Consider the following 26,678-nt stretch of genomic DNA (forward strand, 5'->3'; position numbering starts at 1 on the left):
AGGGGCCCGTCCAAGGCACAGAGATGAGCCGGGGGCTCTCGCAGCCACACAAGCACCCAGGGACCCTCCCCTGCACCCACCCCCCACCCCACCCTGCTCACAGCTTGGCCCCCCACCCCTTGGGGGGGAGAAAATACAGCACCAGAGAGCCCTGCGGGGGAAAAGCCCTCAAGAAGGATGGGGGGGCAGCAGAGCCCCCGCTCCCTGCACGCCCCCAGCCCCAAATACTGCTCGGTCAGAGGTAGCACCAGCGTTGGCTGGGGCAGGGGGCCCTGCCGGGGGGCTCCAGCCCAGCCCCCCTGGGGGAAGGCACGGTGGGCAGGGGGCTGTACCCCGGCAGAGCCTGTAAACAGCCAGGGGTGAGACAGGTAAACAGGCCCTCAGCCCTCAGCCCAGTGTGGGGACCCCCAGCCTGGCCAAGCCCCACAGCCCAGCACGAGGGTCCCAAGGCAGAGCCCCCCAGGCCAGGGTGGGGGGTCATAGGGCCCAGCCCTTCAGCCCTGTGTGGAGTCCCTGGGGCTGAGCCCCCCATTCCAGTGTGGGGATCCTGAGCCTGAGCCCCACCGCCCAGCACAGGGACCCCCAGCCCAGTGTGGGAGCCCCAGCCCAGCACAGGGACCCCCAGCCCAGCACAGGGGTCCTGAGGCCGAGTCCCTCAGCTCAGAGGGAGATCCCTCAGCTCTCACGGAGATTCCCCAGCCCAGCACAGGGACCCCCAGCCCAGCACAGGGGTCCTGAGGCCAAGTCCCTCAGCTCTCACGGAGATTCCCCAGCCCAGCACAGAGACCCCCATCCCAGCGCGGGCACCCCAGCCCAGTACAGGGACCCCCAGCCCAGCATGGGAGCCCCAGCCCAGTATAGGGACCCCCAGCCCAGCATGGGAGCCCCAGCCCAGTACAGGGACCCCCAGCCCCGTGTGGGAGCCCCAGCCCAGTACAGGGACCCTCAGCCCAGCGTGGGAGCCCCAGCCCCAAGCCCCTCACTTACAACAGGGACCCCCAGCCCAGCTGAGCTTCCCTGCCCAGTGTGAGGGTCCCAGCCCCAAGCCCCTCAGCTCAGCACACGGACCCCCGGCCCATCCAAGCCCCCCAGCTCCATGTGGGGGTCCCAGCCTCGAGCTCCTCAGCCCAACACAGGGACCCCCCGCCCGGCCGAGCCCCCAGCCCCACACAGGGGCTCCCAGTCCAGCCAAGCCCCCCAGCCCCACATGGGGGTCCCAGCCCCTCGTCCCCAGCTCAGGACACGGGGGGCGAGGGCCGCCAGAAGCACCACTTGCTGCGGGGGTGCTGCTTGCGCTGGAGCTGCTCCTCGCGCTCCCGCTCCTTCTTGGAGCGCAGGTACAGATCCTCCTCCTTCAGGTACCACACCGGGGGCCAGCGGTGCCGCTCGAAGTGTGCCTGGTTCTCTGGGGGGGCAGCCCGGGGGTCAGGGCACGGCAGGGACACCCCCTGAGTCCCCCCGCGCCCTCCCGGCCCCTGTACCTGGGGACATGAACTTCATCTCGCGGGGGAAGCGGCGGCACACGCGGTTGTAGTTGGTGCAGATGTAGTGCAGGCACCACGCGGCCAGCTGGTGGGCGTTGTGGAACTGGGGGGGCACGGGGGAGTCACCCCACTGCCCGCGCTCCCCAGGGGTCCCCGTGCCCCCCGGGGATCTCCGTGCCCCCCAGCCCCCCGCACCTGCGTCATCTCCAGGTAGATGATGACCTGCTCGTCGATCTCCACGCGCTGCATGAAGGCTCGGAGCAGCTCGTCCACAGCGTATTGCTCTGGGGGGTGCGGGGTCAGGGGGGGCCACTCACTGGGGACGTGCCCCCTGGGTGAGCGGGGCCCCCCTGGGATTGCGTAAGGGCAGGGAATGACAGGCAGGGACGATCGATCCGGCCCCGCGGCACCGACAGCGCATTGGCAGGTGACGTCAGGGGACGCGGGGCCCGGGGGCGGGGGGGTCTCACCAGTGAGCGCCTGCAGCCGCGGCAGGCACAGCCGGTCCGTGAGGATGAGCAGCTCCATGGCGTCCAGGTCGGGCGTGGGGGTGAAGACCCCCGTGTAGAGGAAGTCGAGCACAGCGCGGAGGCAGGCGCAGTTGGTGCCGGGCAGGGACACCTGCGGCACCAGGGACGGGTTTGGCAGGGCTGGAGCCACCCCCGGGGGGGCTGGGGAAAGGAGGGACCCTCCCAGCAGTGCCTGACCTGGCACAGACCCCCGACCCAGAACGCCCACCCCACAACCCTGGCACAGAGCCACTGCTCTGGCACAGGCCCCCAGCCCTGATACAATCCCCCTCACTCAGAACAGCTTCCCCAGCCCCAACAGAGCCCCCCTGATCCAGCAGAGCCCCCCAGCCCTGGAATAGTCCCCCCAGACCCAGCACAGAACTCCCTGACCCAGCAGAGCCCCCCACTTTCTCCCCAGCAGAAGGGAAGCAGGACCCAGATGTATCAGGGCTTGGAGGGGTCCAAGCAGCCCCCAGATCCCACCCAAAGGTGCCCACCCTTCCAGCAGCCCCGTGGCAGAGCCTGTGGGTCCCCCCAGGTCCCCACCCCCTCAGCCCCCACCTCCTGGGCGTAGCTCTCGCGGAAGCCCCCCCGGAACATGGCCCTCATCCAGTCGCAGCCAGCGATGAGCAGCGGCTTGTGCGCCGGCACCACCCCGTCATCCACCCGGAACACCACGTCTGGGGACAGGGCACAGCTCAGGCAGGGACAGACCCCTCGGACACCACAGACCACGAACAGCCACCCCTCAGACACCCCTCGCCCACCCCAGCCTGGGGAGAGCCAACCCTTGGCCACCAGAGCCCCCCACTATGGGACAATCACCCCTTGGTCACCCCTGCCCAGAACTGTCAGCCCCAGACCCCCACAGCCCCACCCCATGACTGACTGTGACAAGGGCTCCAGGACCCCAGACCCCGGTGGCCTCAGTGGTGGGGGGGGATCAGGGTGACTGGAGCCCCGTGTCCAGGCCGGCACCACAGGAGGGGACACCGGCTGGAGGGGATGGAGCTGGGTGACCCCCTGTCCTCACAGCCCCCCCAGGCCCCCCGTACCAGCAAAGACGCCCTTGGCCAGGCACTCCTTGACGCGGTTGGCACGGCGCACGTGGAAGGCCTTGGTGATCTCCTGGTTCATGAAGCTCTCCTGGTTGAGCTCGTTGGCCACCATCATGCGCAGGTCGAACACCTCGAGCAGCTCGGCCACGGCGCCCACCTGGCGCAGGTCGGCGTGGGGCCGCTCCAGCCGCCCGGTGTACAGGTACTCCAGCACGGCGCGCAGCGGCTCCGGCCGCACGGCCCGGTCCATGGCCACCACCGCCATGCGCCGCGCCCGCCCCGCCGCCGGCTCCGCCACCTCCTCCCAGCGCAGGCTCAGGAACCCGCGGCCCCACCCCGACAGGTCGCGGGTGCCGCCGTCCCCCTGGCCGGAGGTGCCGGGCACCCCCTCCAGCGTGAACAGGTCGTAGAAGCGGGAGCAGGCGGTGGCCAGGAACACGCGGTGGGCGAAGACGCGGTGCCCGCCCTGCAGCTGGAACACGACGTCGGCGCAGAGCGGGGCCTGGAACAGCGCGGCCGGGCCCCCCCCCAGCCCGGGGGGTGCCTCGGGCACCTGGATGAGGGGCGGGGGGGGCTTGGGGGGCAGGAAGGGCGCCTGCAGCAGCGGGCGCTGCATCTTGCGCAGGTGGGACTTCCAGAACTGCAGGTGGCGGCGGGACACGAGCGCGGCGCGGATGGCGTTGTCAAAGACGTCCTTCACCCCGAACTGCGCCACCACGCTGGTCTCGTAGTACGGCACCCCCAGCTCCTGCGCCACCTCATGCCCCCGCTCCGGCGGCAGGATGTCCGAGGGCTTGATGGGCCTGTGGGGGCACGGACAGGGCAGGGGCTGGGGAGGCGGAGGAGCGGGTCCCAGGCATTGAGGGGGGGCATTGGGGGCCCCCAGGGAACACCCCAACCCAGGAGTACTGGGGAGGTAGGGGCTCTACCCCACAGGGGCTGTCAGGGGCCCCCGCCCAGGGGAGCTGGGGGAGATGCAGGCATGGGCAGGGATGCACCCTGACCTCTTAGTGGCAAAACTGGGGGTCCCCTGGGAAGCAGAGGGAGGGGTCCCCATTCCCATGGGATTGGCTGGCGTCGCCAGGGTGGCACACCAGGGGTTCCCTGTCCCTGTGGGGCTGGGGGTCCCAGCACTGGCGCACTGGGGGTGCCCAGGGTGGGTGGCCCGGGGGCTCACTTGGCCAGCGGCCGGCGCGCGCGGTTGACGGCGTCCAGGTCCGCGTAGCGCAGGTCCAGCTGGCAGCCCACCAGCACGATGGGCGTGCGGGGGCAGAAGTGCTTGATCTCAGGGTACCACATGGTCTTCACGTGCCGCAGCGAGTTGGGGTTTGCCAGCGAGAAGCAGAGCACCACCACGTCCGACCTGGGGGCACGAGCAGGACGGGGAGGGCAGCGCTGCCCCGGTGACACCCCAGTGTCACCCCATAGCCAGAAACACTGTCACCCTGCAGCTACAAACACCCCCTGCTCGGGGGGCACCATCCTGGGACACCTGTCACAGCCCCCAGCCTGGGACCCCCAGGAGCCCCACAGCCTTCAGGAGTCCCATGACCCCCTGAGAGTCCCCCACTGTTGACATGCCCCCCCTCCAGGGCACCCCAGCCATGGGAGCCCCACAGACCCCCAAGAGCCCCACGGCCAGGGAAGCCCCACGTTCCCCTGGGGGGTCCTAGAACACCCTGGGAGCCCCACAATGCCCAGAGGCCCCATGACCATGGGAACTCCACAGCCCCCAGGGCCCCATGAGAGGGGCAGTGAGGCCAAGGAAGGACCCAGTGGAACCTGGCTCCAGGTCACCCCGTCGGCCGAGCCATGGGCTGCCCTGGCTTGGGTCAGCACCGGGGAGGCCCGACCCCAGAGCACCCGCGGGGGGTCCCAGGGGGGATGGCCGGGTGGGTGCCAGCCCCTAGTACCAGTGACAGACCCTGCCCACTGCCCCCAGCCCCATCCCCGTGCCCATCATGGGACTGTCACAGTCCTCCCGGCCCCGGCTCGGGGGGTGCAAGGTGCCAGGGCGCATGGGGGGTTGCCAGGGGACACGGGGGGTTGCCAGGGGACGCAGGGCAGGTGCCAGAGAACACGGGGCGGGTGCCAGCACCCCCAAGTCCCTGCAGCAGCCGCGTGGCCCCGGGCCCGGGTTGTTTTTAGTCCGTGCTCGGCCGTGACGTGACCGGGAGGTGCCGCTGGAGCCGGGCCCGTGTCCCGGACCAAGATAGCCGTCACCGGCCCCCCCGGCCCCCGCCGTGCCGCGGGTTGATTAGCGGTGCCGCGGGGCTGGCGTGGGGCGGCGGCGATAAGAGCCCGGACGTGCCGGCGGCCACGGGGACCGGCTGTTTACAGCCCAGGGAACCGGGGGGAGGGCGCGGGGGGGCCCCTCCTACGGCCAGGTCGGCGTCCCCAGGGAAGGCTCCCGCACTCCAACAGCCCCCCAGAGCCGCCCCCCACCCTCAGCGCCGGGGGGGCCGCGAGCACCCGGGATCCCTGCTCGGGACGGGAGTTTGGGAGGTGCAGTGCTGGGGTCAGAGTACCCCCAAAACCATCCCCGGCAGGGAGTGGGGCAGTCCCATCCCCCCCTCGGAGGGTTTGGGTTCCGGAGCTGCTCTCTGGGCGGTGGCAGGAGCCCAAGGGGCTCCTTTGGCTCTGTGTGCCCTGGGTGGGAAGGGCTGGGGGGGTCGGGATGCCGCTGGGGGGGCTCGGGGTGCCGGTGGTGGGTCGGGGTCCCACCTGCCGTAGGCGAAGCGGCGGTCCTTGTGATGGTCCCCGAAGGTGTCCCAGAGGCGCAGGGAGACGCTGACCTCGTCCACCACATCGCGGGAGCGCTCCAGCACCTGCCGGCACCGGGACCGGCACCGGGATCGGCACCGAGAACGGCACCATCATCGACCGTCCTGCCCAGAACCCCCAGTAGCACCCCGCTATACTCCCGGTATCCCCTCCCGGTTCCCCCCGCGGTGTCCCTCCCGGTGCCCAGTGGCCCCTGGTTCCCCCCGCCCGCCCCGGTGCCCCTCAGTGCCCGGCGTCCTCCGGTAACCCCCCTCCCGCTGTCGCCCTGCCGGCGCCCGGCGGTGCGCGGTGCCGGCACCCCGCGGTGTCCGGCGGTGCCCGGCGGTGCCCCCGGCCCTCACCTCCTGGCAGACGCGGTACTGGTCGATGGCCCACACGGTGGGCACGTGCGTGGCCAGCAGCCGGTACTGGCTCAGCGTGGCGTTGCAGGCGCGGGCGCAGATCAGCCGCGTCTTGCCCACCGCGTTGTCTCCCACCACGACGCACTTGATGGTCTCGACGTTGGGGCGCTCGTAGTCCACGTCGGGGTCCATGGGGGCGCGGGGGTCCCCGCTCGGCGCCCCCGGCGCGGCCCCGACCCGGGCCCGGCCCGTTACCGACCCCCGCCTCCGCCCCCTCCCCGCCGCCCGCCCAATCAGCGCGCGGGGCCGCGGCACGCTCCCGCCCCGCCCCGCCCCGCCCCGCCAATCCCGCGCGGCACCGCCCGCCCGGCCACGCCCCCGCCGCCCCGCCCCGCGCGCGGACAAAGGAGCGCCGCCAGGGGGCGCCGCGCGCCACGTGACTGCACCGCCCCGATCGCGCCCACCGGGGTGGCCACGCCCACCGATGGGCGTGGTCACGGACACGCCCCTTTCGTGTTCCACGCCCACCGGGGGATCGCGGGGGGGGCGCGGGGGACCAGGACCGGCCACAGTGATGACACCAGTGACACCAGTGACACCAGTGACACCAGTGCAACAGCGACACCAGTGACACCAGTGGCAACAGCGACACCAACGACACCAGTGACACCAGTGCAACAGCGACACCAGTGACACCAGTGACAACAGCGACACCAACGACACCAGTGACACCAGTGCAACAGCGACACCAGTGACACCAGTGACACCAGTGACACCAGTGGCACCAGTGACACCAGTGGCACCAGTGACACCAGCGGCACAAGTAACACCAGTTACACCGGGGACACCAGTTACTTCAGTGATACCGGTGGAACCAGTGGCACCAGTGACAAATAACACCACTTACACCAGTGACACCAGCGACACCAGTAACAAATGGCACCAGTGAAACCAGTGGCACCAGCGACACCAGTTACACCAGTACCAGCAGTAACGCCACTGAGACCAGCAGCCCCGGTTACACCAGTAACACAAGTAATGCCGATAACACCAATCACACCAGTAAGGGCACTAGGACAGGCGGTGACAGGATGGGCCAGGCACTGGGCTGGGGGTGTCCCTGGGGCCAAGATCCCATTTCTCGGCATTTTTTCTCTCCCTGGGGGTTTGGGATTTTCCAGTCGCAGTGCCCAAATAAGGGAATGGCGGGAGAGGCTCCGGGACAGGGAGGGCGGACGGGGCGGGCCAGACACTGGGCTGGGGGTGTCCCCAGGGCCATGTTCACAGTCGGGTGAGGGGGTCCAGGGGCACCCTCAGCACCCCAAAATCCCCTTTTCTGGCACAATAAAGGAACTGAGGGAGGGGCTTCAGGAACAGCGGGAATGGACAGGGGGTAAGTGGGTCAGGATGAAGATGGGGACCCCTGCCTTGGGCTGGTGCTGGATCCTGGCACAGCACCCTCATCCCAGTGTGGGACCCTGGGACCTGGACCAACATCCCAGTCTGGGACTGTACACAGCACCCACATCCCAGTCCAGAATCCTGGCCCAGCATCCACATTCCAGTATGGAACCGTCATCCCAGCATAGGATCCTGACACAGCACCCTTATCCTAGTCTGGGACCCTCGTCCTCATGTGGGACCCTGGCACTGCACCCACATTCCAAAGCTGGGCTGGGCACAGCACCCACATCCCTGTCTGGGATCCTGGGACCTGCACCCATGTCCCAGAGCAGGAATCTGGTACAGCACCCTCATCCCAGTACGGGACCCTCATCCCAGTGCAGGACCCACATCCCACTACAGGACCTGCGTTCCAGTACAGGACCATCATCCCAGTTCGGGGACCTGTCCCAGCACCCGCGTCCCAGCGCTCCCAGCGCCGCCTGTCCCGTCCCATCCCGGTGCCTCCCGGCCGCTCCCGCCCCCGCCCCGCCCGGTGCCGCCCGTGGGCGGCGGAAGGTGCCGGGGGGGCGGCGGGGGAGGGAGGGGCGGGCGCAGGGCGGCGGCGGCGCCGGCCCCGGTTTCGGGATCGGCCCGGGCTCGGGATGGCGGGGCCGGGGCTGGAGCGCTACCGGCTGGCGCTGCTGGCGGCGCGGGAGGACGTGGGGAACCCCCGCGCTGCCACCGACTGGTGAGACTGGGGGCGGGGAGGACCGGGAATGGGGACCGGGACCGGGAATGGGGAGCGGGAACGGGGACGGGAATGGGGAATCGGCGCCGGGAATGGGGACGGAAGACGGGGCTGGGACCGGGAATTGGCAGTAGGCACCTGGACCAGGAACCGGGAGCAGGAAAGGGCACTGGCAGGGGTCAGGGCGGCGGGGGCGGTCCGAGAGGCACCGTTACCGGCACCGGGACGGAGATCCGGGGAGCACCGGGGTCCCGGCCGAGGAGTACAGGCCCGACGGGGAGGTCCTGGGCCTGAGGCCCCCCCCCGCTGCCGTGCTGGAAACCGGGACACACGCCCGGTCCCGTCCCGTCCCGTCCCGTCCCGCCCGGTCCCTCCCGGTGCCGCCGGGCTGGGAGCGGCGCCGCCACCTGGGGAGGGGGCAGGGCGGGCACGAGGGAGGCTGCGGGGCCGGAGGGGCACCCCGGGGTCCTGGAGAGTGGGCCCTGCCCCGCTGCACCGGGCAAAAATGGGTCCTGGGACCGTCCCGCGCCGGTGGTCCCGGGACGACCCCACACCAGTGCCGGTGCTGAGGGGCTGGAGCCGGTGTCCCCCAAAGCCCCCACCCCAAGAGGGGGAGTGACGGCCCCGGGACTGCGCCGGCCCCGCAGCCCCCCGGCGTCACGGGGCCGCCCGTCACCGTGGCCACCGGCCGCCCGGGCACTGCACTCTGCCCCGGGAGTGCGGCTGGACCCGCTCCAGCGCCGGCTCCTACCGGCGCCCGCCCGCCCGCGTGCGGGGCCCTGTCCCGCCATGTGACGCCACAGCCTGTCGCGACATGCCGTGACACGCGTGACATGCCGTGCCGCGCTCCACGCGTGCTCCCGGGGCCGTGCCGAGCCGTGTCTCGCGTGCGCCCGAAACCGGAGCCACGCGGAGACAAAGGCGGGCAGAGCCCTGGGAGTGCCGGGGGATGAGAGTCCCTTCGCGATGGGGCCCCCGGAGCCCCCCCAGCGCCGAGAGGGGTCCCGGACTGCGGAGGCGGGGGGGGTTGAGGGGGCCGTGTCGCTCCGGCGCTTCCCACATTCCCATTGTCCCGGGGGCGGATGCTGCCGGCGGTACTTCCATGAATTCATCCTGGGCTGGTGGCATGGGGGAACGCGGCGGGTGCCCCAGGCTGGCAGGTCTCCCTTGTGGGACCCCCACCCTGACCCCCCACCTTGACCTCGCCCCCCCAGGGCCGTCTTCGGCTATGAGAAGCACCACGACCTCAAGCTCCTGGATTCCGGAGGTACCGGGAGCGATGCTTCTGGGGAGATACTGGGGGTCCCTCATGTCCCCATGTCCCCCCTGACGCACCCTCCTTGCAGCTGGGGGGCCGGATGAGCTCGCTGGAAAATTCTCCGCCAGCAGCGTCATGTACGGGCTGTGCCGGGTCCCCGATCCCGGCACCGGCACCCCCCGGATCGTCCTCATCAGCTGGGTGAGTGTGCGGGAGGAGGCTTGGGGGCACCCCTGGATGGGACCCCCCGTGCTGAGTGGTGGGTGCGTTGCCAGGTGGGGGAGAAGGTGCCGGAATCGCATCGAGCGGAGCGTGCAGGGCACCTGCCGGCCATCCGGAGCTTCTTCAGGGTGAGCGAGGGGCGCGGTGCCCCCGGGGGGCTCAGAGGTGCTGTGGGGGTCTCCACCCTCCCCTGTCCCCCATTCCTTCCCCCTCTAACCCCCCCATCTCGCCGCCCCGACCTTTGCCTGTGCCCGGGCGCATTCCTGGCGCTGCTGACTCAGCCGCCGCGTTCCCAGTGCTCCCAGTCTTGGCCACGGCGCCGGAGCTGTGGTTGGGATCCCTGCCCCCCCGCCAATCCGTCCTGACGGGGAGGGTCCTGCCCTCCCCATCCTCCCAGCCCAGCTTCCGGAGATCCGCCTGGGCCTGGGATCTGGATCCAGTCCCACATCTGGGTACGGCCTCACATCTGGATCCATCCCCACATCCGACACATCCAAGGGAATGGCGCCTGGATTCCCCGGGAAGCTGCGAATCCCTGCAGGGGGTGGGGGTGCAGGGGAGTCTGTGGGTGTCGGGGGGGTGACGCAGTCCCGTCCTGGTGACAGGAGGCCACGGCCCTGGTCAGCGCCCGCCACCCCGAGGACGTGACGCTGGAGGGGCTGCGCCGGGCGCTGGCACAGCTGGAGCCCCCCGCCCCCCGCGCCCCCAGGAGGGGAACCCTCCCGGACATCCCGGAGCTGGTGGTGAGTGGGGGTCTCGGAGGGAGAGATGGGGAGGGCACCCGGTGGGCGATGGGGACTCACCCACCCTTCCTGGGGGGTCCCTGGGCAGGCCGTGCCGGGGGGTGTTGAGGGGTGCCGGGGGTCCCACCCTGACCCCCCCTGTGCTCCCCAGGGAACCAACTACCGCAAGACCAACCCGGCGCTGGAGATCCAGCGCACCCAGCGCCATTCCTTCTGGGAACAGGCCGAGGTGGGGGCCGCGGGCCGCTGGGAAGGGGCTGGAGGGTCCCCAGGGTGCCCCGGGGATGGAGCCACGGCTGATGCCTCAGGCCAGGGGGCTGAGCCCAGGGGTCCCAGTGCTGAGCTTGGTGGGGGTCTCAGTCACGGTGTGGAGTGTAGTGGGGTCCCAGTGCCCAGTGTGGGGGGGTTCCCAGTCCTGGTGCCGAGGCTGGGGGGGTCCCGGTCCCAGTGGCAGTTCCTGTGCGGTTGCCCGTGGCGGTGGGGTCCCGGTGCCGCGGTCACGGGGTTCCCGGTGCCGCTGGGGGTCCCGGTGCCGGTTGCCGGTGCCGGTGCCGGTCCCGGTGCCGCGGTCACGGGGTTCCCGGTGCCGCTGGGGGTCCCGGTGCCGGTTGCCGGTGCCGATCCCGCTGTGGGCGCAGCGGGAGGAGCAGCAGCGGAAGGAGGAGGAGCGGCGGCGGGAGCGGGAGCAGCGGCGGCGCTGGGAGAAGGAGCGCTTGGAGGAGGAGCGGCGCGGGGCCGCGGAGCGGGAGCGGCGGCTGCAGGAGCGGGAGCGGCTCATCGAGGAGCGGCGGTGAGGAGCAGCGTGGGGCCCCAGCCGTGTCCCACCCCCGTGTCCCATCCGCCACCCCCACGTCCCCATGCCCACCTCCCGTCCCTGTGTCCCATCCCCGTGTCCCGAGCACGGAGCCCCCAGCCGGCCCCCCTGACCCCCCTCTCGGCCCCGCAGGCAGGAGCAGGCGCGGCTGGACGCGGAGGAGCGGAAGAAGGAGCAGGAGCGATGGGTGAGGGGGTGGGGGCCGGGAGGGGGGGGTCCTGGGGGAATCCGGAGGGATTGTCCTGGGAGATCCAGGGCCTCCATCCCAGCAGCATCCAGGGTGTCCATCCCAGGGGATCTGGGAAGATCTGTGGGGTCCATCTCAAGGGATTTGGGGGGGGTCAATCCTGAGGGATCAAGTTGGTCCATCCTGGAGGGAGACAGAGAGTCCGTCCCAGGGAGGTCTGGGACATCCGTTCTGAAGAGATCCAGGGGTCCCATCGCGGGGGGTTCCAGGCGTCCATCCTGGGGGATCTGAGGGGGTTCATCCCAGGGGATCTGGGGCATCCATCCTGCGGGATCCATCGGGTTAATCCCAGGGAATACAGGGAGTCTATTTCAGGGGCATCTTGGGTGGATCTATCCCGGAGGGATGTGAGGGCTCCATCCCAGCAGGACCAAGGGAGTCCCTCTCAGGGGATCCAGGGCTCCACCGCGGGGGATCCGTGGTTCCCATGGTCCCGGTGTCTCGCAGGAGCAGCAGCAGCGGGAGCACGAGGCGGCCGAGCGGGAGCGCAGGGCGAGCAGAGGGGGCAGCGGCACTGCGGCCGTGAGTGCTGGGACGGGTCCCACCCTGCCCCCGGCTCACAGGGACACTCAGTGCCCTGTCCCTGTGCCCCGTCCCTGTGCCCTGTCCCCGTTGACCCTCGATCCCACAGGAAGCCGCCATCCTCGTCTCGCAGCGCACCCAGAACCCCAGGGAATTCTTCCGGCAGCGGGAGCGCTCGGGGTCCACGTCCGGCCCCACCCTGCCCGGTGGCCCCCCCGGTAGGTGCCCCCATGGCGGGGTTGGGGGTTGCGGGGGGTGCCGAGGGTCCCTGCTGACCCCCCTTCCCGCAGGTGCCCGCCGGCCCTTCCTGCGGTACCAGCGCAGCCTGACGGAATCCGCCTTCATCTTCCGCCGGCCGGAGCCCCCAGACCCCCCCACCCGGCGTCTCCTGCGGGGCACCGCCCCCCAGCCCGGGCCGACCCCCTCCGCCCCTGCCCCCCAGCCCCGCGGGGACAGGGACCCCCCAGTGTGCCACCTTGGGGACCCCCACCAGCCCAGCTCAAGCAGGGTCCCCCCATGCCACCAGTCCTGTGGGGACAGGGACCCCCCAGTGTGCCACCACCGGGACCCCCATCAGCCCAGTGGGGAGTGGGACCCCTCCCTCTGCCACTCTGGGGACCCCCTCGAGCCCAGCCCGAGCAGGGTCTCCCCATGCCATCAGTCCTGTGGGGACAGGGACCCCCCAATGTGCCATCACCGGGCCCCCCCCCAGCCCTGCAGGGACAGGGACTCCTCCCTCTGTCACCCCAAGGAGCCCTCCCAGCTCTGTGGTGATGGGGACCCCCAAATGTGCCACCTCTGGGACCCCTCCCAGCCCCATGGGAACAGGGACCCCTCACTCCATCACCCTGGGGACCCCCCATTCTGTCACCACCAGGTCAAGATCCCCACCTGTCATGTCTGGGCCCCCCTTCAGCCCCCCCAGGATGGAGGTGCCCCCTGGCTCCCCTGGGTCGGGGTACCCTGACAGCACTTACGGGGTAGAGCCCTTGCCTCTCCCCAGCACTCCTGGTTTGGGGTCCCCCCCCAGACCCTCTCGGAATGAGGAAGTCCCCTCCCTGGACATTCCCCCCCTCCCCAGCCCCCTGGCACCCCCTGGATGAGGAGGGGCCTCCCCGGACACTCCCCCTCCCCAGCCCCCCTCCTGGGGCTCTCTGGGAGCCGCTGGACGAGGGGTCCCCAGCCCACAGGGGTGTCCCCAATACCCCCGGACAGGCCCCCCGCCTAGGCCCAGCCCCCTGCCTGATGCAGGACCCCAGGACTCGGGGAGCAATGGAATTGGGGGGCACGAGTGGGAGGCTGGGAGGCCCCTGGGAGCCGGGACCTGCCCAGGGACAGGTATGGGGGCAATGGGGGAGCCAGGAAGGCACTGGGGGCAATGGGGTCTGGGGGTCATGGGTGGTGAGGGGCTGTGGGACTGGGGGTGATGGGGGGCTGCGGGCAATGTGGGGCTGGGGGTGATGTGGGGGTCAGACTGGGGGGGTGCAGGTGGGGTCGGCCGGTTTTGGGGCTGGGGTGGCTCTGGCTGGAGAGGAATGGGGGGAACACATGACCCCAGGGCTGGTTCTGGGGGTCGGCGTGGGACTGGGGAGAGGGAGAACGGGGTGGGGTCCCCTGGGGAAGGGGATGGGCACAGCTGGGGATTGTGGGACCCCTCAGCCCCCCCCAATTTTTGCAGGGGGATGAGCCCAGCGAGAGCCTCGTCCTGCACAAAGCTACACCAGGTACCCCAAACCTTCCCCCACCAAACCTCCCCTAACCCCTCTCAGACCCCTCTGAGCTCACCCTCCTCTCCCCCCAGGCTTCGCCCTCCTGCTGGCCCGTGACACTCCCCACCCACCACTGCTGGGGGGTCCCAGCCCCCCCAAGGAGGACGAGGACCTCTCCCCCCACGCCGTGTAACCAGGGGGCCCAGCACTCCCTTTTGGGGGGCAGTTCCCCCTATGGCACCACAGCCTCCTCCCCACACATCACCCCCCCCAGCACAGCCCCCAGCCCTCCACTTGCACACCAATGAGCATCCTGGGGAGGGGGCAGCACCCCTGACCCCCCTGCCAATGGCAGCATGGGGGGGGGCACAGAACCCCTCCGTGGGCACAGGGACCCCCCCCCCCCAATCACACACAGCAGCTGTTAAATAAATTTTAATGCAAATTATTAATGCACATTATTAATGGGGGGGTGTCCTGCCGGGGGGGCTGCCCCCCCAGGTTAGAGGTGAGGGAAAGCAGAGCTGGGGGGGAGGTCCTGTGCCCCCCCCCCGGGTTAGACCCTGAGCACCCACCCTGGGGGGACCCCTGTACCCACTCCACAGTGGGGGGGTCCCCAGCACCCACCCTGGGGTGGGGGGAAGCCCCCACCCCCCTTTTTGGAGTTTAGCTCTGATCCCCCCAGCACAGAGGGGGCAGAAATTCCAGTTTCTCCCCAAAAAAGGAGCTGGGAGCCCCCAGCCCCCTGCCCCGACCCCCTGTGACATCAACCTCTCCCAGCCCCTGCAGGGGATGGTGGGGGGATCCATCCCCTGCCCCCCCCCCAGGTGCTGGAGGTCAGACCCGGGACTGGAGGGGCCTGGGGGGGTCCCGCTGGGGGGGTCCCGGGCTGCTGCTGCCGCTGCTGGAGGAGCTGGAGTGGGGGGGCCTGGGGGTGCCCCCCCGGCCCTTGAGGGTGCTGAGCCGGGCGTCCAGGGACAGGGTGCGGGGGCGGCCCCGCCGGGGGGGGCTGGGGCTGCGCAGGGGGGGCCCCTCGAACAGCGACAGCCACGGGGGCGGCCCCGGCGATCGGGGGCCCCCCCGGTGCCGCGTCAGGATGTCGGTCACCGCCGCGATGTCATCCGAGGGGTCAATAGCTGGGGGGGCAAAGGGGGGTCAGCAGCGCCCCCAGACCCCTCCTGGAGCCCCGTGGGGTGGGGGCTGCGAATGGTCCCCCCGTTATCCCAGCTCCCCTCAGTTCCCCAGAGGTGCCCCATGGCCCTCATAGGTGGGGGGGATGGGTCAGGGGTTCCCCCAGATGCCCCATTTTGCCCCTGCCATGGCCCCCCCAGGTGGGGGGGTGTCTCAGGGTCCTACAGTCACTCCCTCACCCCCCCAGTGCTGCCCCACAGCCCCCACAGGTTTTGGGGTTCTCGGGGGCCCTCCCAGTGCTGCCCCAAGGCCCCCGTGGGCTGGGGGGGGAGTCCCGGGGGTCTCTTTGCCATCCCCCGGGGTGCTGTGGTGGGGGGGTCTCTGCCCCCCGTGCCCCCCATCACCTGTCGCTGTAGTAGGAGCTGAGCAGCGCCCGGATCTCGGCTGAGACGTTCTCCTGCAGCAGGAGCCCCTCGCCCGGGGGGGAGCCGGGGGGGCCCGGCGGGGCTGGGGGCACCGGGGGTGGCAGAGCAGCAGGGAGGGGGGACAGAAAGGGGGGAACAGAGGAGGGGACAGAGAGGGGGACAGCAAGAAGAGAAGAGTGGCGTTAGGGAGCGAGCAGAGAGCAGAGAGGGGGAGACAGAGCAGAGCCCCTCCAGCCCGACCCTCCCGGCCCCCACCCACTCACCCGTTTGGTGGTAGAGGGAGCCCTGGGGGGGCAGCGGGGCCGGGGGGCGGCGTGGGGGGGGCTCCTCGATCCGCATCAGCTCTTCACAGCACTGCTTCCACTGGCCTGGGGGACAGGGGCAGTGGGGGGGCACAGCAGGGCATGGTGTGGGGCTTGCACGGGGATGGGGGTCCTCCTGGAATGGGGGTCCCATGGGAGGAGGGGTCCCGTGGGATAGAATCACCCCAGGATGGGGATTGCAGTGGGATAGGGTCCCACTAGGAATGGGGGCACAAAGTTGGGTGTGGTCCTGCAAAAAGGGAGGTGTCCCATTGGGATGATGGGGGTCCTGAAGGGGTGATGGGGGTCATGGGACCTGGTCGCACCAAGATGGGTTCCCATCAGGATGATGAGGGTCTCAGAGGGTTGGGAGTCCTGCAGGGGTGGAGAGATCCCACCAGGATGAAGGGTCCCATTGGGATGAGGGTCCTTCAGGACTGGGGGCTCCCACACATCTCAGGGGGGTCCCACATGGCTTGGGGAGATCCCACAGGGCTTGGGGGTCCTATAATGATGGGGGTCCCACCGGGACAGGGTCCCACTGGGATGGAGGGTCAGAGGCGGATGGGTGTCCCACAGGATGATGGGGGGTCCTGCAGGGCTGGGGGTCCCGGGGTCCTCACTCACCCAAGTCGTAGAGGTGCTGCTCGAAGGCCTCGAGCCAGCGCTGGGCCTCGGCCGTGCTCTCGGCCACCAGGGCGTGGGTCACCTCCTCCCCGCCCAGCCGGTTGGTGACAGCCACCACGGGGGGCTGCCCGCGCCCCCCCGGCTCCGCCCGCACCCGCGTGTCCTGCGGTGGGCAGAGCGCTTGGACCCCAGTCCCTGTGCCCCCAGAGCCCCCAAAGACCTCAACCCCCCAGCCCTCCACAGCCCTGAAATCCCTGTACCCACCACACCCCCCATGCCTCCTCTATCCCCCATAAACCCATGCTCCAGCCCCCCGTGCCCCCCGTGCCCCGTACCTTGGTGACGGCGATGGTGAGCGTGGGCTCCTGCCCGGCCTCGGCCTCGTGGGCGCTGCTGTAGCACAGCAGGTCGGGGCCACGCAGGACACAGAACAGAGGGGGCTCGCTCGGCCCCTCAGCCCCCGGCACCTGCCCAGGACCCCAGCACCGTCAGCACCCACAGCTGCCCACCCTGCCCCTGGCACCCACCCTGCCCCTGGCACGCACCCTGCCCCTGGCACCAGCCATGTCCGTGGCACCCACCCTGCCCCTGGCACCCACCCTGCCCCTGGCACCAACCATGTCCCCTCACACCCACCCTGCCCCTGGCACCCACCCCTGCCCCTGGCACCCACCCTGCCCCGGCACCAACCATGTCCCCTGGCACCCACCATGTCCCCCACACCCACCCTGCCCCAGGCACCCACCCTGCCCTGGCACCCACCATGTCCCCCACACCCACCCTGCCCCAGGCACCCACCCTGCCCCTGGCACCCACCATGTCCCCCACACCCACCCTGCCCCTGGCACCAACCATGTCCCCCACACCCACCCTGCCCCGGGCACCAGCCATGTCCCCTGGCACCCACCATGTCCCCCCACCCACCCTGCCCCTGGCACCCACCCTGCCCCTGGCACCAACCATGTTCCCACACCCACCCTGCCCCTGGCACCCACCCTGCCCTGGCACCAACCATGTTCCCCACACCCACCTTGCCCCTGGCACCAACCATGTCCCCTGGCACCAATCATGCCCCCACACCCACCCTGCCCCTGGCACCAACCATGTCCCCCGGCACCAACCATGTCCCCCAGCACAAACCATGTCCCCCCACGCCCACCGCACAGCCCCAGCCCCCTGAGACCCCCAGTCCCCATCCCCCAGCACAGGGATCCTCCCAGAGCCACTGGTGGGGACAGACAAGACCCTGCAGGCTTGTGCCACCTCCCGTCCTGTCCCCATCCCTGTCCCCATCCCCGACCCCATCCCCACCCTGTTCCCATTCTCATCCCATCCCAGCCTCCACTCGTTTCCCCAGTCCTGTCCCTGTTCTCATCCCTGTTCCACCTCTGTCCCACCCTTGTCCCTGTCCCCCATCCCAGTCCCATCCCATCCCTGACACCAACCCCTCCCTACCTCCCAACCTGGTCCCCTCTCACCTGCAGTCACAAGGGTATCAGAGGCAGGTGTGTCCATGCAGCCCCACATCCCTATATCCCACCCTGTACCCCATTCCCGATCCCATTCCCATCACCTGCAGCCGCAGGGGCCCGGTCGCTGCAGGGGTGTCCACACAGCGGGGTCTGGCGGCCAGGCGGCAGCACATGCGGCCATACAGGGGCACCCAGCAGGGGCTCTGCTCTGGGGGGGGACACGGGGGGTCACACCGACCCCAAACACACCCCAGACACACCCAGCAGGGGCTCTGCTCTGGGGGGTCACATGGGGGTCTTTGAGGGCTGGGAGGGATTTCCAAGCCCCAACGGGAGCCCAGATCCACTTCCCCACCATGCCAGGACCCCCAGACCCTCTCCCCATCAGTCCCAGCCCCACTGCCCATGCCACGGGGTGATGGGGGTGCCAAGGGGGGGTTCTGGGGGTGCTGTGGGGTGATGGGGGCACCGAGGGGGGATTTTGGGGGTGCTGTGGGGCCCCACTGACCGTCGGCGGCGATGACGAGGTCGTGGGTGCGGAAGCCGTCGTGCACCTGGGCCAGGGACAGGGCAGCGTGTGCCAGGAGCTGGAACCGGGGGCACCTGGGGGCAGGGGGTCAGGGTGCTGGGGACACAGAGGGCCGGGGGCACGGGGACAGGGGCACGGGGGTCTCGGGGTACTCACGGGACACCGGGGGGGGGCAGCAGCAGGGCCCCGGTGCCGGCGGTGCCCGGGGGGCTGCCCAGCCCCCCCTCGAGGGCCGCCCGTGCCCGGCGCCCGCCCGAGCGGCCCAGGAGGTGCTGAGACGCGTGGCCAGCTTTTTGGGGGTGCTGCCCTGGGCCCCTCCTCCGGGCAGCCCCGCGCTGTACAGCTCCACCTTCAGCTCAAAGTCAGGGCCCGCCTCCGAGCTGGGGGGCACAGGGGGGTCAGTGGGGGGGACACCCTCACAGACACCCCACAGACACCCCACGGACTGCAGAGACCCTTAGGGGGGTCAGGGAGGGGGCCCCAGGGGATGGGGGCGCAGGATCCTCCCAAGGGGTGTAGGGGTCCCTGGGGGTGACGGGGGGTGAGGGTGGACAGGGGTCCCCAGAGGAGGGAAGGGGTCCCTTGGAGGGGTTGGGGGGGGCAGAAATCGCTGGTGTGGGTGTGTGTGGGGGGGACAGGGGTCCCCAGGGAGGGGGCAGAGGAGGGTTTGGATACCCCCAAAGTGGTCAGTGGTCCCCAGAGGGGGATCAAGGGTCCCCTGGAGGGGCCAAGGGATAGCAGGGGTCCCCCGGAGGATTTGGTGTTAGCAGGGGTGCCTGGGGGGGGGGGTCAGTGTGGTCAGGGGTCCCGTAGGGGGGTCAGGTGTCCCATAGGGTGTGCAGGGGTGTCGGGGGTCCCGTGCCCCCCCTCACAAGAGCACAGCTCCCTCGAAGCAGATGTCGGTGAGGGTCCTGTCCACCAGCACCGTGGGGGTGTCGTGGATCTCGGCCCCCACCTGCAGCAGCAGGAACACGGCACAGCGGTGCAGCTCTGGGGACAAAGGGGGTCTCGGGGGTCAGTGGGGTTGGGGGGTCACAGGGGGTCAGGGGGCAGTCAGGGCGATCTCGGCCCCCACCCACAGCAGCAGGAACACGGCACAGAGGTGCAGGTGGGGGGGCAGAGGGGGAGCCAGGGGGGCACAGGGGGACCAGGAGGGTCACAGGGGGTCAGGGGAGTCAGTGGGAAAGGAGGGACCCCAAGCACCACGGCACTCACCCCCCTTGTTCCTGAAGTACTCGGTGTCCTTCCACATCAGCGGGATGCGCAGGTCTGGGGGAGCAGGAGGGGGATGAGACCCCTTGGGACCCCCACAAAGACCCCAGGCTCTGTGCCTGGGATGCAGACAGCCCCCCGGGAGGGGGTTGCTGGGATGGGGTCCCCCGTACCTGAGATGCAGACGGTGCCCCTGCACGGCACCCGCTCGGCCCCGGGTCCGGCGTCCGAGGGGCTGTGGGGGACAGGGGTCAGTGCAGCCCCTCCTGCCCTCTGGAGTCCCTCATGCTCCCCCCAGGTTTGGGATCCCCATTCCCCCCAGGTTTTGGGGGTCTTTCCCCCAGCCACACCCCTCAATGGGGTCCCCAGTGCCCCCCACTTTTCAGAGTCCCACATTCCCACCCCAGGTTTTGGGGGTCCCGTCACCACCACGCTCCCCAAAGATCCCCCATTCCCCCTGCAGTTTTGGGCCCCCTCAAGTCCTCCCCCTCAGCCAGGGTGGGTCCCCCATTCCTCCCACGTTCGTGAGTCCCGCGGGGTCCCCGAGCGTCCCACCCCATTTTTGGGGTCCCTCACCGTCGGGCCCCCCTCAGCCGGGCCTCCTGGCGCCGCTGCAGCTCCCCCCCCGCCGCCACCACCCTGGCATCGCACAGCACGAGGGTCTTGGTGGTCTCCAGGGCCTGCTCGGGGCGGCTGCAGGCGGGGAGGAGCCTCCGGGCCCCCTCCCGCACCCGCAGTGCCCGCTCCAGCGCCCGCTGCAGCTCCGGCTCCTGCAACCCGAACGGGGGCTCTCATGGGGGGCTCGGGGGGCTCAGGAGGGGCTCAGGGGGCTCGAGGCTCAGGGGGCTCAGGGGGCTCAGGGGGGCTCAGAGGGGGCTCAGGGGGGCTCAGGGGGCTCAGGGGGCTCAGGGGGCTCAGGGGGGCTCAGGGGGCTCAGGGGGCTCAGGGGGGCTCAGGGGGCTCAGGGGGCTCAGGGGGGGCTCGGGGGGTGGCTCAGGGGCTCTCCAGCACCTGCTGCAGCTCCAGCTGCTGGAATGGGCACACTGGGGTCAGGGAGCTCAGGGCCCCTCCTGTACCCATTCCTGGGAATAGGGCACGGGGAAATCGAGGGGCTGGGGGGCCCAGGCACCACCTGCACCCCTGGGGGTCCCAGCCCTGCCCTCCTGGGGGTCCCAGTCATGTAGCCTGTGGATCCATCATGTCCCACACAGGGGAATCACATACCCCACTGACCACCCACACCCTCGGAGGTGCCACAGCCCCCAAATACATGGTGTACCCCTTGGGGGAATGACGAACCCCATGGGTACCCCAGAGCAGGGCCACAAACACATCCAGTGCCCCACAGCTGTGCCATGAACCCCAGACATGTGCCACGCACCCCCCAAACACACCCTGCCCCCCACAGCAGAGCCACGGGCCCCACTGACCCACCATGCACCCCACAGGGCAGTGATGCACCCCACAGACATACCACGTACCCCGCAGCAGAGCCACACACCCCACAGATCCATCCTGTACCCCACGGGGGAACCAGGCACCCCATGGACACACCACACACCCCACAGATGTGCCAAACGCCCCACAGATCCATCCTGTACCCCACGGGGGAACCAGGCACCCCATGGACGCACCACACACCCCACAGGTGTGCCACACACCCCACAGATTTCCCTGCCACCCCCCAGATGTGCCAAACACCCCCCCCAGGGGAATGATGTACCCCATGGATGCACCACTGCCCCCACAGACACACTGTGCACCCCATAACGGAGCCTTGTGTCCCACAGATCCATTGTGCACCCCATGGGGAAACTGGGCACCCCAAAGACAGGCCGTGCACCCCACAGCAGAGCCATGCACCCCACAAACTCATCCTGCACCCCATGGAGAAACCACACCCCCCAAAGCCGGACCACACATCCCTCACGCACCCTACAGCAGAGCCACCCACCCCAGAGGGCTCCTGTGCACCCCACGAGAACATCCTGCACCCCACATGGAAGCCACACACCCCACAGACCCATCGTGCACCTCACCCATGCGCCACACACCCCACAAACACCTCATGCACCCTACAGATTTATCAGGCACCCCACGGAGAAACTGGGGACCCAAAGACACACCACGCACCCCACAGATGTGCCACATGCCCCATAAATTTACCACACCCCCCACAGGAAATTCACATAGCCCACGACTGTGCCACGCACCCCACAGATCTGTCCTGCACCCCACAGACACATCCTGCGCCCCACAGACAGATCCTGCACCCCATAGATTTACTGTGCACCCCACAGATCCATCCTGCACCCCATAGATTTACTGTGCACCCCACAAACACATCCTGTGCTCCACAGATCCATCCTGCACTCCACAGATTTACTGTGCACCCCACAGATTTACTGTGGAGCCCACAGATTTACTGTGCACCCCAAAAACACATCCTGCACCCCACAGATGCATCCTGCACCCCACAGATTTACTGTGGACCCCACAAACACATCCTGCACCCCATAAACACATCCTGCACCCCACAGACACCCCACGTGCCCCACAGACCCACCGCGCACCCCCCCCCTTAAATTCACCACACACCCCCCCACCAATACCCCCAAATTACCGGGCACGACCCCCGGCCCCCAAACTCCTTCCCGGTACCTCCTGCTCCTCCATCCCGATCCCGATCCCGATCCCGATCCCGCCCCCTGTTCCCCCCTCCCCAGTGACGTCATCACCTATAAATAACACACCCCCCCAGCGGGAAACAGGGGGAGGGCGGGAGCACCCCCCCCCCAACACCACATCCCCCAAAATCCCCCCTCTCGTTGTTTTTTGGGGGTGAATCCCATGGGATGAGGAGCGCGCTCATCATCCTGGGACTACGACCCTCGGACCCCCGGACCCCGGGGAAACCCGGGGTCCGGGGGTCCAGGGGGTCGTGGGGATCCCGGATTGGGGGTAAATGGGCTGGAGGGGGGTTATGCCCCCCAAAATTCCCACCTGGATGCTGGCGGCGATCTGGCGGATGTAGAGCATGTTGAGATCCTCCAGGATCCGCAGCCGGCGGCCCCCCCCCACCTCCATCGGGACCCCCGGGACCCCCCCAGCTATTCCGGGGTCCCCGAAGCCCCCAGGGGGTCCCGCCGCATCCAGCGCTGGGGGTGTGGCGGGGCGCTCCCTCCACCTCCCTCTCTGCGAGGTGGCTGCGGGGAGAGAAGGGGCTTTTTATGGCCCTTCCCACGGGGATTTTGGGGCGGGGTGGGGGGGTGTTCCCCCACGTTGTTTGCTCCCTCTGGAATCTCCCGGGGGGGGACCTCGACGTTCTTTGCCCCCCTGGAATCGCCGCCCCCTCCCAGGGAACAAGGGGGGGACTGTGCGGGAAAGGGCAGCGGGGGCGGGACGGGGTTTGGGATGGTGGGTAGGGGTGGGTCGGGTTTGGGGGGTCAAAAGGGGCAGGATTTGAAGGGGGCGAGGGGCAGGAGGTTTGGGGTGGGGACAGGGTTTGGGGTGCAGGGAAAGGAGAAAGGGGGCGGGGAGGGTGCAGGGGACAAGATGGGGGGGCAAAGGATGGGGAACAGGAGGCAGGACGGGGAGCAGGGACAGGGTTTGGGGTGCAGGGACAGGATTTGGAGTGCAGGGACTGGGTGCAGGGTTTAGGGCGCAGGGACAGGGTTTGGGGTGCAGGGACTGGGTGCAGGGTTTGGGGTGCAGGGACAGGGTTTGGGGTGCAGGGATAGGGTTTGGGGTACAGGGACGGGGTTTGAGGTGCAGGGACGGGGTTTGGGATGCAGGGACGGGGTTTGGGGTGCAGGGATGGAGTAAGGGGTGCAGGGACAGGGTTTGGGATGCAGGGACGGGGTTTGAGGTGCAGGGACGGGGTTTGGGATGCAGGGATGGGGTTTGGGGTGCAGGGATGGAGTAAGGGGTGCAGGGTTTGGGGTGCAGGGACTGGGTGCAGGGTTTGGGGTGCAGGGACAGGATAAGGGGGGAAGGATGGTGTGCAGGGTGTGGGGACAGGACAGGGTAGGGTTTGGGTTGCAGGGAACGGGGTGCAGGAGGCAAAATGGGGTGCAGGGAAGGGGGGACAGCGATAGGATGCAGTGAAGGGTTTGAGGCGAAGGGCTTGGGTTGCAGAGTTCGGGGACAAGAGAAGGGGTGGGGAAAACGGGGCGCAGGAGACAAGATGGAGTGTGGGGGTGGGGAAAGGGGCGAGGGTTTTGGGGGTAGAGGAGGGGTGACGGGGACAGGGAGACGGAGGGTGCAGGGGACGAGATGGGGTGCAGGGGACGTTGTCCAGGATGGGGTTTGGGGCGTAGGATTTGGGGTCCACAGAGGGGATAGGGGGTGTAGGGGACGAGGTGGGCTGAGGGTTTAGGGTGCAGGGGAGGGAGGGACGAGGTGGGGTGCAGGGAGGGGTGCAAGGAGAGGATGGGGTGCGGGGTTTGGGGTGCAGGGACAGGACGTGGTGCAGGGAGACGATAAGGGGCGCAGGGGACGGGATGAGGTGCCGGGTTTGGGGTGCAGGGGACGGGACACGGGACAGGGGGTGCAGGGATAGGACGGGGTGCAAGGTTCGCGGCGCGGGGGAGGGACAAGGGGTGCCGGGGTCAGGGTGCAGAGACGGGGGTGGCGGGGACAGGAAAAGGGGGACACAATGGATGGGAGGTGTGGGAACAGGGCACCGGGAACGGCAGCCGGGGAGAGGGGGTGCGGAGGAGTGGGTGGACGGGGTCGCGGGCGCGGTCCCGGACGGGGAGGAGGACACGGGGTACCGGTAGGGACCGGCACCGGGACCCCGTCCCCCTCCCGCACCCCCGCGCGGTGCAGCACTGCCCCCATTCCCGGTACCTCCGGCCGCTCCCGCTCCGCCGCGATCGCGCACAGGAAGCGGCGGCCGCCCCGCCCCACGTCCCGCCCCGTGTCCCCCTCCCCGTGCCCCCTCTTCTTCTCCAGGAGCCGCCTCCGTGTCCCCCTCGCCCCCCCTGCGGCGGCTCCGGGACACCGGGAACGGGCGGGGGCGCTCTGGCGGGGGAAATGGGGGACGGCGGGGCAGGACCCCCGAGGGAAGCTGGGACCCCTCAACTGAACCCGGATCCCCCGTGTGCAACTGGTACCGGGGCTGGGACCCCCAGTGCGCCGGGACACCCCGAGAGAACAGAGACCCTCCCGAGGTCACTGGAAATCCCCAGTATGTACCAGGACCCCCAGTATGCACCAGGATCCCCTGTATAGACCGGAATCCCCACCACAGTGCAACCGGATCCCCACGTGCAGCGGGACCCCCCAAAATGTACTGAACCCCTCCACACCTCGTCTGCACCAGGATCCCCCGATACGCACCAGGACCCCCAAATACACTGAGACATCCCCCCCACTATGTACTGGGACGCCCCCGAGGGGACTGGAGCCCCGCCCCGTGCAGCGGGACCCCTGCCCGAGTGCATCAAGATCCCCCCAGGGATTTAGGACCCCCACAGATGCATCGGGACCCCACCGTGTGCGGTTGGTTCCGGGGAACCGGCACCACCCTCCAATATGCGCTGGGACCCCTTTGTGTGCACCAAGACCCCCCCAAGTGCAGCGGGTACTGGGTGGCTGGGAACCCCCCTATGCATCAGGACTCCCCCAAAGGCGCTGGGACCCCCAAGAGCAGATGGTTTTGAGTGAATCAGGACCCCTCGGATGCACCGGGACCCTCTCACTCGCCCGGCCTCCCCCCCACACGCCAGGACCCCCCCGTCTGCACCAAGACCCCGCAGGTGCCCCGTGCCCCCACCCCGTCCCCCACTCATGCCCCGTGTGCTCTCCCTGCCCCGGCACCACCCCCACCTTGGGGTCCCCCAGCCCCTGTCCCATTCCCGGATCCCCAGTCCCTCCCAGTCCGCCCAGTCCTCCCAGTCCCCCGCGCCCCTCCCGTCGGGTGCCGGGGGCACGGGCGATTCCCGCTGTGCCGGATCCCACTGGAATTCCCGGCTGGGCCGGGACAGCGGGACGGGCCGGGGGGGCCGGCGGGCAGGGAGAGGCGCGGCCGCCCCGCGGGCTCGTGCCCGGGCTCCCGGTGCCCCCGTACCTGCGGGGCCGGGTCGGGGGGGCGGCAGCGGCCCCGGCGCAGCTCCATGTCCAGCGCCGACCCCCGCGCCACGGTGGCGCGGCTGCGCTGGTCCCGCCGGAACATGGGCGGGGGGCCGGGGCGGCCCGGGGGGGCCGGAGGGGTCCCGGTGCTCCGCGGGGTCCTGGCGGTCCCGGGGGTCTCGGTGCTCTGCAGGGCCCGGGGTGTTGCGGGGAGTCCTGGGGTTTAGAGGCTGCCAGTGGTCCGGGGGAGGGGTCCGCGCTCCGAGGGGTCCCGGGGGGTCCCGAGGTCTGAGTAGTGCGGGAGGTTTCAGCGTCACGGTGCTCCGGGGGTCCCAGATGGTCCGGAGCCTTCCGGGAGGTCCCGGTGCTCCGGGGGAAGCCAAGGGTGGTCCCGGGGGCCGGAGCCTTCGGGGGGTTCCGCGGAGCACGTAGGACAGGTGGGACACGCCGGGATGCACCGGGACACACCCGGGGACACCGGGAGACCCAGGGGCCGTCACTCCCTGCTCGCACGGCTCCGCACGGCCCCGCACGGCCCCGCACGGCCCCGGGATCCCGCAGGGGCGGGGGCGGCGATCGGTGCCGGCGGCTCCTGGCACCGGCGGGACAATGGCGGGACAGGGCTGTGACATCTGTGTGTGTGTGACACTTCTGTGTGTGCACGTGTGTTGTGAACACGTGAGAGTGCACAGGGCACGAACACACACACACACAGAAGTGTCACACACACACGGATGTCACACACACACACACACACACACACACACAGAGGTTTCTCTCACACACACACACACACACACACACACAGAAGTGTCACACACACGCACGGATGTCACACACACACACACACACGTGTACCCCCACACATGTGAAATGTGCACTTGTGTGGCCACAGCTCACACTGGACAGTGTCTGTGAGCGCACACAGGTGCACAGCACACACGTGTGCCCTGTTCACACACACCTGTGCACTCACACATATCTGTGCACTCACACCTGTGCTCACACACACCTGCCCCGCACTCACTCACACACCTGCGCACACACCTGCACGCTCACACCTGTGCACTCACACCT

The 26,678-nt window shown here is 69.6% G+C and overlaps 3 protein-coding genes across 3 annotated transcripts; 1 reads left to right on the forward strand and 2 right to left on the reverse strand.

The window, feature by feature from the left end:
• Positions 1-97: 97 nt before the first annotated feature.
• On the reverse strand, positions 98-6,437 carry LOC126643041 (rho-related BTB domain-containing protein 2-like). Its single transcript, XM_050321165.1, has 9 exons — positions 6,180-6,437; positions 5,779-5,882; positions 4,232-4,417; positions 3,052-3,857; positions 2,558-2,676; positions 1,955-2,105; positions 1,680-1,768; positions 1,482-1,587; positions 98-1,405 (listed from the first exon to the last, which is right to left on the reverse strand). Exons 1-9 carry the CDS (start codon positions 6,369-6,371, stop codon positions 1,236-1,238), a joined length of 1,923 nt encoding a protein of 640 aa, XP_050177122.1. The 5' UTR covers positions 6,372-6,437; the 3' UTR covers positions 98-1,235.
• A 1,734-nt stretch (positions 6,438-8,171) lies between these two features.
• On the forward strand, positions 8,172-14,273 carry LOC126643248 (drebrin-like). The gene is given in 16 exon segments (XM_050321506.1): positions 8,172-8,313; positions 9,528-9,580; positions 9,660-9,772; positions 9,847-9,921; positions 10,399-10,536; positions 10,688-10,765; positions 11,175-11,326; positions 11,483-11,537; positions 12,045-12,119; positions 12,229-12,337; positions 12,410-12,485; positions 12,487-13,207; positions 13,379-13,420; positions 13,422-13,457; positions 13,798-13,843; positions 13,921-14,273. Coding segments are annotated over 16 exon segments (1,956 nt in total). The 5' UTR covers positions 8,172-8,227; the 3' UTR covers positions 14,022-14,273.
• Positions 14,274-14,821: 548 nt separating this feature from the next.
• Positions 14,822-26,103, reverse strand: RTKN (rhotekin). Its single transcript, XM_050321166.1, is given in 13 exon segments — positions 14,822-15,466; positions 15,648-15,752; positions 16,314-16,476; positions 16,649-16,780; positions 17,887-17,993; positions 18,294-18,388; positions 18,471-18,582; positions 18,585-18,694; positions 19,187-19,304; positions 19,530-19,583; positions 19,700-19,761; positions 20,103-20,296; positions 25,600-26,103. Coding segments are annotated over 13 exon segments (1,464 nt in total). The 5' UTR covers positions 25,705-26,103; the 3' UTR covers positions 14,822-15,359.
• Between the last annotated feature and the right edge of the window lie 575 nt (positions 26,104-26,678).

This window comes from Myiozetetes cayanensis, unplaced genomic scaffold (genome assembly GCF_022539395.1).
Source record: "Myiozetetes cayanensis isolate MyiCay16 unplaced genomic scaffold, myiCay2020 scf26, whole genome shotgun sequence".
NCBI lineage: Eukaryota > Metazoa > Chordata > Aves > Passeriformes > Tyrannidae > Myiozetetes > Myiozetetes cayanensis.